This window comes from Phaethon aethereus, assembly GCF_964289735.1.
Source record: "Phaethon aethereus genome assembly, chromosome: 3".
Classification (NCBI taxonomy): domain Eukaryota; kingdom Metazoa; phylum Chordata; class Aves; order Phaethontiformes; family Phaethontidae; genus Phaethon; species Phaethon aethereus.
In genome coordinates this window covers 104155958-104167484 of record NC_138576.1, presented here as the reverse complement: position 1 = coordinate 104167484, position 11527 = coordinate 104155958, and the positions used below count along the sequence as shown (strand labels likewise).

Here is an 11527-nt window from a genome sequence, read left to right as displayed (position 1 = left end):
GTAGGGACCTCTAGGGACTTATGTTGAAGGACCTGAGTGACCTTCTTCCAGCAAGACACCTTTAGAAATCCTACACCAATGAAATCCAGCATCCTACAGTGACAGTGGAAATCCCTGTCCCCAAATAACCAACTTTGACACCAGAAATATGTTCTCTGACAGAGCCTGACACTGTAGGTAGGTGGAGCAGGCGCCACAGCAATTAGCATACATCTCTCTCAGTGTCTGTCCTCAGCAAATACCCATTGATTCATTGATACTCATTGCCAAAGGTCCAAGAGAATTGGCTTAGATTAGAGCTAGCAATCTCATGTTCTTTCTAAAGGTAATACAGAGCAGAGCTTAACAATATGATTTATTAAGAAAGACATATGAAAGATAATTTATGTCAGTAATAATTTAAAATGTTACCAACGAATCAGCTGCAAAGGTAATACTTCATTCCATATGAATTCCATATTTCCAGAATTTTCCTGTCCCTGTTGAATCATTGTTGCTATCTTTCCAGCAGAGAGCTGCACTGTGTGCAAAAGTAAATAACACCACTTTTTTTTCTGACTTTTTTCCTTTAATGATTAATATGGTGGTGATTTTTCTAGTAGGGATCCACTTGAGCATTGTCTGAATATTAACTTCACAGCTGATTAGAGCAACTACTTTGCCTTGTCTACTTGTGAATGTTAAGACAATACTGCTGTACCATAAGCAGACAAAGTGGTAACCAAAGCAGCCAGGAAATGCTTTTAAGTCCACCAAAAAAAAAATGTATGTTTATTAAAAGCAGTTATAGATTGGCTGTGCAGTTAATTGTGCCAGAAGTTACAAAGCAGTTGCAGGCTGCCAAATGCTATTGAATCAAAGGAATGGCTTGATAGTAAGAAAGCAAAATAACTAACCTAGAAAGGAAAGATCAAAACTGGACATAAGAAAGGCATATTTTTTAAAAGAGTTATTCCTTTATTAGGGAGAAAAAATTCTGGAAGGGAAAGAAGTGGGTTTTTTAACCTGCTTCACAAGGCTCAGAAGAAGTACAGTGGATGATATACTGACCGCCTCAACTTGTCTGGAGTTCTGCCACTGACTCCCCAAGAAACCAGATTTCAAGGACATGGTAACCAGGTAGAAGAAGAAATCTCTTTATAGAGCAAGGCATTCTTCATTTCCTATCCTAATGCCAATTACAGCTATAGTCTGTCTTCACAGGTCACAAACAAAAGTATGTAAGCACATGCTTAACTTGCCTCTGTTCAAAGGCGGCCTTTTAATTAACTGCAAACACGTTTAAATCCTTTCCTTGATAAAGGTGCTTTCCTGAATCAGGATATAACAGTGAATTTGACATAGAGCTATGTGAACAGTATTACTCACTTTTCATTTGTACTGTTTTTCATTACAAGGAACAAACTTGTTTATGTAGGTAACTAGACAGCGAATGCTTCTGTTGGCTTTGGTGTTGCTGACTGGATCTAATTTGAAGAAACCTTGTAAGGACAGCTACCAGAGAGAGACATTGCCTGGAAGAAATGCAGCTTAAAATGAACACTGACAGCCTTGAAGTGGAACAGACAGATGGAGTCATGTTTGCCAGAGTCCCACAAGCCTTTATTAAAAGCAGACAGGTCTGATGACTGCACAGAAAGGGAACAAGTTAGGTGTTAAAAGGAAGCAGTGCGCTCTGTAATCTGTGCCTAATGCACATATAGTGATTTATAGAGAGAGTTTCACCTTTTCCAAGTGGAAAGGCACAGAGTGATAAAGAGCCCTCCGTGGAGGAGATCTCTCCACTTGCAAACTTGCACAGAAATTCAAAGGAAAAAGCAGTGACTTTATTTACTCAGCAAACATGCTGAGTAATAGTGAATCTCCCAGCCAAAGTCCTATTCTTCCCACCATGCTCAGCTGACTTAAGAGAGCTCAGCAGCACTCAGTGCAAAATATTTACCTCAGAACAGGCGACAAGCAGCATCTGCCTAGTCTTTCCCTATCTTGTAACCCAGTTCTGGGGTGGCATGAAGCTGCATGCTGGAGATTCAGAGTTACTTCTCCCCTCAGAACACGGAGCATTTACGGTAAGTAAACAGATTTGGAGACTGGTCATTCCACATGTGCAGACCGGAAGCTGAGCCGAGAAAGAATTGGGCGAGTCACAAACAATGCCTGGAAGCCTAAAAAAACCCACCAAAAAAACCTGAGTCCTCCCTACTTTGAACACATAGTATTCTCCCCAAAAGCATAAGCAGGAACAAAATGTTCTCCTGTAACACACCATTTATGGCTTCATTAGCTGCCTTTTTCAGTAACCTTTCCCATTAATGTTAAAATTTATAACGTTGCCAGACGGACATCCCTGAATTTAGGAACTATCCCTGTTCCTCTTGGATGCTGATGTATGGTAATACAATAGAAAAGCCTGGAAACAGGAATGTAGAGCACACTGGTTTATGGGGAAGAGTCTGGGGAAGAGGTGGCGACATGAACTCTTGTGTGGTCCAGCTGCCGGTCTGTGCCTGACGTATTCTGCAGAGGGACTGGGCTGCCACAGGGTATTATTCATCAAAGCCCCTGTATTTGAAGCAGATGAAGGTGATGGTGGCTGCTGGTGGCTGCTGGGTCCCATAGGACAGAACTATATGTCCAACCCTATTCATCAGCCTGAGGAACCATTGTTACTTCCCTCCTGGGAAGAAACCTTGCCATCCCACTCTCCTGAGGTACATGGTCCATGTCTTGTGGCTTTTGGCCCCAAGAGGAATTCGGTATTCAGCCTGGTATAGTAGGAAGAAAAGCTATCCCTGGGCAAGGGCAGGATCAAGAATGTGCCATCCTGTAAGGGTCAGCAAACTGACCAGTGGTATGGTACCCTTGGGCAGATTAGGAGGTCTCATGGTGAAGAAATGTTAAAAGGACCACGAATTGATCTAGACATTGTTTACATACCAAGAAAGAAGCCAAAAAAGCCATAACCCACCTCCTGTAAGTCAGCCAAAGCTCTTAACATAGTTTATGTTCAATGCCGATTAAGTTTTATTCATAAGGGTGGTACTGATATTGATATCCTGTTTATTTCACTCAGGAGGGGACTGAGTACTTTTAATCAAGAAAACCATGACATCACAGGAGCAACCAGCTGTTGGTTGCTCAGTTTCAGTAATTCCTGAAGTCCAGCCAATAGGAGACATCAAACTCCTTGTCCTCCCTTCCTTCCTACCTAAATTCCATTGGATTAACACCAACCCCTGTAAAACCCCACCCCACCTGCAGGAATTAAAAAAGGTTTGAGCTGTACCAGTTTCTTTGACCCATATATCCTAAATTTGGGTAATTCTTCCTTATTAACTAATGGCTTTGTGCAAGGGTGAGGAGGAGAGGACATGGGCATGTTCCGTTTCAGTATAATTGCTGGTCAGCTTCCTGATTATTTACATTATCTTATTAAATGATATTATGGCATATGGGAAGCCAGGTAAATGAGAAGAACGTTATAGCAATCTAATTACCAACTCTTTTGGTCATTAACGCATTCCACATGGATTCCTACCACTAAGCTAAAAACATAGCAGACCTAGATTTTTACATAACGAACAATCTCACAGAGAACAGGGTTCAGGGTCACAGGTCAGTACAGCAGTGCCTGCAGTGCCCAAGCTGTGTCCGCAATGTAAACAGCATTAACACTGCAGCATTAAGTGAAGAAGGGATGGCACACGCAGATTAGAGCAACGTGTTAGACAGAATTGGACTCGCTGGGACTCTGCTGAGCTTAGGGGAAGCCTGTGCTGAACTACTGGTCTCAGTTATGCCTCTCGAGAACTCTTTTTCTTGTGGAAGTGTCAACACCTTCTGCCATTTTACTAATGAAATGAGACTCACTGTCCTACTCCAGCTGTCAGGAACCCTGAATCATGATCCCTTTGGAATCTCCAAGTATAGCAACAGGCTTTTACATTCTTGCTAGATCTTCCTTTTCAGGGCACCAGTTTTCTTACTGCCTCTATATATTCATACACACAGCTACACCTCTGTATCTACAAATAACTGTGGCTATTTGCTTCCTCTCCCTCCATTTTCCACTCATGGAATATTCTTGGACACTCTCTCTCTTGCTGCCATGCTTGTTGGCTCCCTGGACTACAGCAGGCAATGCAAGAGGTCAACTCTGCCTTTTTGAAATTTTTGTATTTTTGGGGTGATTTTGCTAGATGTCTCAAAATATTTCCTTTCCCTTTTTAACTACAAGAAGTTTTATAAAACTAATTGTATCTAGGGACTGATTTTTTTAGCATTTATGTATTTTTGTGTTATTACAGCTTTTCAAAACTTCCCCAAACAAAATGACTTTCTTCTTCTCTCCAAATTTTTTAACCATGAATGACTGCTCATCAGGTATTATTGCCTCATCATTCATCCTACTGCCCTCAGTGGCACAAGCAGAAAAACTAAAGGGAAAAAGGCTTGCAAAAAGGCCAAACCTCAGACAAAACTAGGGAGCTAGAAAGGCGGTAAGCTTTTGGGATGTACTGTGGCGTGTGCCATTGCTGCAAAGTGGACCCATTGATTTGACAGCTAGGGACGGGTGCCGAGTTCCTGTAGTTTGCGAGCTGGTCGCTAGTTCCTTCTCCCTCTCCCAAGCAGGCAGGAACGGAGAGGCCGCGGCTGGGCAAGGCCATTTCTGGTGCCTCTGGACCTGCAAGGCCGGCGCGGCTCCTTTCCGTGTTTGGAACCAAACACGGACAAACCACTCTCCAGCAAAGCCAGGGCTCCAGCACAGTCAGAGGGGGGAGGGGCCGACGGCCCGGGCCTGAGAAAGGCTGCCCGGGGCCGAGGGGACAGCGGCCAGGCCCGCGCCGCGGCCCCTCCCCGACACCCGGGTTTCGCGGTGCTGGCGAGGGCCTCCCCCCTCCACACCCACCGGCGCTGGCCAGCTCCCGGGGCTCACCTCCTGTCGCGCCGGCCGGAAGGGGCGGCCGGCTGGGCCCTCGCGGCGCCCGCCCCGGACCCTGATGGCAAGGCCGTGCGTAGCGACCGACAGCCGTTATCCCGCCCCGGCCCCCTCAGGAGCCGGCCGGTGCTGACCCCAACGGCCCCCACGTGACGTCACAAAGGCCCACGGCCCGAATGCGCGACGACAGAAAACCAGCCGCCACCCCTGCGCAAACCCACGGCCGAGTGGGCCCTTCTCCCGCCCGCCTCGGCCCGCACGGGGAGCACCGCCCCCAAGCGCGCGGCGGGCCGGGGCCGTGTGAAGCGCACCTTTTGCACGAGTCCCGCTCGCCGCGGGGCGGGACTTGCGGGGTGTCGGGCGGGGGAGGTGGGGGGAAGCCGACGTGCTCAGCCAATCGGAGCCGCCGCTCCCGAAACGTCACGTGCGGCCCCGCCCCCTCCTCCGGCCCGGTGGGGCGGGGCGGAACCGCCGCGGCGTCAGGGCGGTACCAGAGGGGCGGGACCGTCTGTCGCGAGGGCGCGAGGGCCAATGGCGAGCGAGGCGGGGGGTGGTGGCGGGCGGGTACCACCAGGCGGGGGGGCGGCGGCCAATGGGGCGCGGGCGAGGGGGCGTGGCCGTGCCGGCTCGGGTTCCGTGTGGAAAGAGTGAGGGGGCTCGGGTGCAAAGTTTGCTCGCCCAGCGTTTGCGGAGGGAGCGGCGGTGGCCGGTCCGCCGGCGGCGGAGAAGGGGCCGCGCTCGCCCTCGGGGCAACCGCCGCGCCCGCGGGCCGCTCGCCGCGCCGACTGCCGGCCGCTCTCCTCGCGCCTCCGCCGGGCCGGGCCGGGCCGGCAGCCGCTGCCCCGGCGCAATGTGCGGGGGGATGGCGGCGAAGGGGCCGGGCGGGCCGAGGTGGTGGCAGAACCGGCGGGCGCGGCTGCTGTGCATGCTGGCACTCACCTTCCTCTTCTTCGTGGTGGAGGTGGTGGTGAGCAGGGTCACGTCGTCGCTGGCCATGCTCTCCGACTCCTTCCACATGCTCTCCGATGTCATGGCCCTGGTCGTGGCACTGGTGGCCGTGCGCTTCGCCCAGCGCACCCGTGCCACCAAGAAGAACACCTTCGGGTGGGTGCGGGCCGAGGTGATGGGCGCCCTCGTCAACGCTGTCTTCCTCACTGCTCTCTGCTTCACCATCCTGCTGGAGGCCATCGAGCGCTTCACGGAGCCCCACGAGATCCAGCAGCCGCTGGTGGTCATCGGCGTGGGGGTGGCAGGACTCATCATCAACCTGCTGGGGCTCTGCCTCTTCAACCACCACGGTGTCGGGGGCCACGGCCATTCCCACGGCCACGGGCACTCACACAGCAGCAGGCAGCACCAGCGCAGTGGCCCCAAGTCCGAGCAGCCTCCTGGGGATGGGGAGGCCGCACTGCACCGGGAGGAGACCAGCACCTTAGTGGAGAACTGCAGCAGCTCTAACGGAATCAGCCAGGAGAAGCTAGGTAAGCCCCACAGTGCCTCTGTCCCATCCCAGCATAGAAGTGCCAGGAAAGCGGGAGAGGTCCCTTCCCTGAGCAGGGTGGTGGGCATCCTGGTCCCGCCTAGTGCAGACTTTGTGGGGACCACCTGGCCTTACTCCTGGGGAAGAGGCAAGAAACTTTCTTAGCAGTGCTCTTAGGCACTTGGCTGTTGCACCTCTACCTCACACCTTTCCTTCAAGTGCTAGAAGGAGTGTCCTAAAGTTGTGTATTTGTCTCACAGACAGGTCAGAGTGTGGAAGAGTCTTAGGGTAAAGCAGTTAGCCTTGGAAAAAGGCACATGACAAGTGTTTTTTGCCTAGCGACACAAGCTGTCACAAGACACTGCCCTAATGCCATCAGAACTGGCTGCACATCAAATAGAGTGCAGCCCAACACCTTCATCCTGACAGCCGGATTTCTCCGTTGGGTCAGTTATTAGCTACCTGAGAAGCTAATCTCAATCTGAACGTAACATCTAAAGTATATTCCATTGCAGTAATGTTAGACTTCTTCGTGACAGACATATTAATAGGAAGAAATCTTGGAAGTTACCAATCAGAACTGTGGAAGTGGTGCAGTAGGCACCAAATGTGGAGCTCACTGGTTTCAGAGTACATGCGTGGTTTCTTTGAATTAGTTTTCTGTAGCTTTTTAAAGCACGCACCTTCCCACTCACTTGCAGATAGAGATAAATTTAAAATCTTTCCTTCCCAGTTGTGATCAAACTCTCTATTTTGTGGGAGGGAATTTATTGGTTTTTTTTTTAATGGATCCAGAAGCCCAGATAGTTTATTTTGAAGTCACTTCGTTGAAGCCAAGTACTGAGGGCTAGCAGAGTGAAAGGTGTGTAATTGCAGCTTCTCTACTTTAATCGTATGCCATCCCTGTTACCAGGAGGAAGGGACTTCAGTCTTCAGAAGCCGTATCTCCCCTCTATTTTCAGGGTGACATCAGGAGACCACTATTTTAGCTTAAGTTGCACTTCAGTTGAGCAGAGTGAACTTTGCTACAGTTTCGGTTTTTCTGTGGTCAGAGGCTCCAATACACATTGGAGAAACTTAGCAGTTTCTCTCTGTCTTTCTCTTTAGTGTTTTGACTTCATGTTGGTTTTGAAAAGACAGGTTTTGCAAGAGGATAGGAAAGTTCCTCTGAATATATTACCCCATTTTCTTGACCACATAATAAGCTCTTAATGTTGGTTTAGTTCCAACAAAGGTATTCTAATAATTAGTTTCAAACAATGTAAAATTCCCTTAACCGTTGATCTATTAGATATCTTGGCTTGTGAATTATTCTTGCTTGGTGAAACTTAAGTTGTGCTTTTAGCCAAGTTTTGGACTAGTTCTAGATGAAAAGATTAACTTGTACATGGATTAAAATGTATACTGTTTTGAGCTAGCTTGTCTGGAATTTCTCATGGATGTCCTTCTGGCAATAACCAATAATTTGTTGTGGGTATTTAGCTGGTAATAGGGCATAATTTTGGTCACAGTGAAACTTCGAAATAAGTTTGTATTTCCTTCTATGCCCTGTCATGATTATGTAATGGATGGAGTTATTCATAGTTTACCCATGGAAATCTTACAGGTGAAGACTTGTGAGAAGCTGTAAGATGTGTCGGTGAAGACTAGGGAAATGACTGAGAGTGGTACTATGCCTTGATTGGAAATGACAGAGGGGTAGACCCTGATTTCCTAAGGTGGAAAGCTAGTGATAGCCTTAAGGGCCAGTCCTACACAGGTCTCTTTGTGCATGCACTTCATGTGAGGTAATGGGTTTATAGTTAGATTTAAATGGGCATATTTGAAATGGACACATTTGGCATTGAAAACATCTCAAGAGCTTTCTGGAGCCGTGTTGCCTGTTATCCACCCTTGTAGGTAAGGTCTACTGACTTTTCAAATCTCCTTTGCTCCAAGTACTTGGTATGCAGCAGACAGTTCTTCTTTCCTTGCTCTCATCATGGACCCTGAGGTCTGAACTCTGTAACCTGAGAGATTTTCCTCTAATTTATTGATTTCTCTGGGAAGTTACAGGTCCCATATTCCATAACTCCTAGAGGTTGTGTGGGAAAATGCTCCAGCTGGAGCTTTAGGACAGAAGTGTGATGCAGAGGTAATTAGCCTGGGGCTTGGAACTGACCTGCTCAGCTGCCTTTGTAGGAGCCCGCCCCTTCTTGAGAGAGGAAAGAACTTGTAGACACTTTGATTACAGAATTGTAGCCATGAGATCAGAGTGGCAGAAGCTGCAGGTCATACTAACATGTTAATGTTTACAAAGCTTTGAACTGAATAACCACGGAAGCAGTAAGAGCTCCTTATTTCAGTTTCTCAGACCAGGGGCCAATTACATTTCTTTAACACTGGAAGTTTTCTGTCTAAAGAACAACTTTTGAAGAGTTTAATAATGTAAGAGGTTAATAATGTAAAATACTTTCAATTTTGAACATTGAAAAAAAATTTTTTCAAAAAACCCCTATTCTTCTTTGTAATGATGTGTATGTTTATTCCTATATAGCTAGCTAGGTGTGATGGAGCAGTAATATCACAGACAGTTTTGACAAAGGAAGGCACTAAAATGTTCATTTCTTCATTGCACGGTCCATGACATACAGCTTTGGGCATCAACAGCTGTGTCACTGAACAGCTGTATTTCACTTTAATAAAAGTACTAAAAATACGTTTTTTATGTATTCTGAAATATCAGTAACGCTAGTTCATAGCCACCGAGAGCTTCGGTGGTAACTTACACTGTCCTGTAGTCAATACTGCTGATAGATACTGCGTTGTAGACCTAAAAGCTCATCTCATTGTATCACAGTTCTGCTGGCTCTAGATGCTATCTCAGAAAAACTTCCTTTTCCTTGAATTCAGAAGTCTTTTGGAAATGAACTACTAAACCTGAAAAGAAGTGACTATAAAGCAGTATCCATACACCTTTTGAGCTTCTGGCCTCATCAATTTTAATATAAAATAACAATGCAGTCCTATGGCTTAAGAGAGATTTTAGCAATGTGATTAGCCTTCTGGCTTTTCCAAAGAGGGAACAAATGTAAGTTACTTGGCTACTTAACCAGCTTTTTTGTATATGCTTTGTAATTCTGCATTTTGTTTAAGAAATGAGCAGTGAGTTGTCAAATGGTTAAACAGATAGAAAACATGAAAACAGTTTTTCAGTAAAATAAATTCAAATGCAGTCATCTTCGTACTTTGCCACTATGCATCTTTAAGCTCCATGTAGGAACAATTGCCTTCTAGACTCTTTAGGTCATTTATTGGGACAACTGAATATTTCTCAGCCAAAGAAAATGTTGCTAATTGTTACAGGTAGAGTTGCTTGCTTCTCAGTTTTATACTTAATGTGGCAAGCTTAATGTTGGTTATTATTTTATATGGAATTATAGTAATGTGTAGTATTACAGCATATGCCTAATCATTTTACTATTTTCTTGTCAGGTGATATGAAAGACGACATGACTGACCTGCAGGTGAATGGGAACGCTGGTCATTACCCTCTGGATGTAGAGGAGGTTGAAGAAGACTCTAGTGCGCAGCTTAACATGCGTGGAGTTTTTCTACATGTTTTTGGAGATGCCTTAGGTTCAGTAATTGTGGTAGTGAATGCCTTGCTCTTTTATGGGTTGTGGAATCCATGCCCCAAAGATGGGCCCTGCTTTAATCCATGTGTCAATAATCATTGCATGGAAAATGCTACTTTATCCCAAACAGTTGGCCAAGCAAACATGTCTGAGCAAGAGAGCATTACGGTGGCTGGTCCATGCTGGTTGCTATATTTAGATCCTGTCCTTTGTTTGATGATGGTTTGTATACTCCTTTACACAACTTACCCGTTACTTAGGGAGTCAGCCCTTATACTTCTACAGACTGTTCCCAAACAGATAGATGTTCATTCTTTGAACTCAAAATTACGTACCCTTGAAGGAGTCGAAGCAGTCCATGAATTACACATTTGGCAACTAGCAGGCAGTAGGATCATTGGTACTGCTCACATAAAGTGTCCTGACCCTTCTACATACATGATGGTGGCAAAGCGCATAAAAGAGATCTTTCATGACGAAGGGATTCATGCAACTACGATTCAGCCTGAGTTTGCCAGCGTTGGCTCTGAATCAGGGAGGGGGAAATGTGAGTTTCCTTGCAGGACTCAGTGTGCTTTGAAGCAGTGTTGTGGAACAGGAGAAGATAGTACTGCAAAGAAGACAGAAAAATCTTCGTCACTTAGTATTTCTTGCTCAGAAGTTATCATTGAATTTCCAAAAACTAGGAGGACTAAGTCAGAGAGCATCCCTTCAGTTAAGCTAGAGCCAAACACCGATCAAAACGAGCAGTTTGAATCATCTTTGTAACTCCCTGAATGGTGCTACCTGAATTTTGGTGACTTTCACAACAACTATATTGCAAGAGGAAGAGACAGACGTTTGAAATGCAATTTTGCCAAGTAGTGTAATTGCTGAAGTTCTTGTTCTTGTCATATTGCTAAATCTAGAATGCTTGTTTTAAAGAACATGTCACTGTCATGATACAATGTGTTTGTGTTGACTTTGTACTGAGACAGACAGAAAGTGCACCAATGCTGTAACAACTTCAGAAAACCAGTTTTAACATTTCAGCAGAGACACTTTTTGCTGTGCTTCAAATTAAAAATATTTTTTCCAGTGAAAAGGTATTTGAGGGGGTAAGCATGTAGGAACTCAATTTGTGTAACAGATTTCTTGGACCTACTCTTTCCTTTAATATTTGATTTGTAGATATTTTAATATATTGCTTATTTAGAAGCCCTAAGGAAACCAAAGTTCATAGAACATTTTTAAAGACGTAACTACTTAAAACTGGAAACCACTTTGCAGTTTCACATATTTTTCTTAAACCTATATAATAATAAATGTGAAGGCTTTTCTAATGAATTTATCATATAGCATATTTTAAAGAGAACATCATGTGATTGTTAGAAACTGTCCCCACTTTTTTTGGTAAAGTAGTGAGGTGACTAAAATGAACTGCTTCTGAAACTATCAGATGTGAAAGGGTTTTTTTTCTATTGGAATGGAAGTTCAAGCTACTGTACACTG

General features: G+C 45.7%; 1 protein-coding gene across 1 annotated transcript; it reads left to right on the top strand.

The window, feature by feature from the left end:
• Positions 1–5789: 5789 nt before the first annotated feature.
• On the top strand, positions 5790–10804 carry SLC30A1 (solute carrier family 30 member 1; the record flags this gene model as incomplete). The annotated part of the gene is made up of 2 exons (XM_081997664.1): positions 5790–6420; positions 9894–10804. The coding sequence occupies 2 exons, from the start codon at positions 5790–5792 to the stop codon at positions 10802–10804; spliced, it is 1542 nt and encodes a 513-aa protein (XP_081853790.1).
• Positions 10805–11527: the final 723 nt, after the last annotated feature.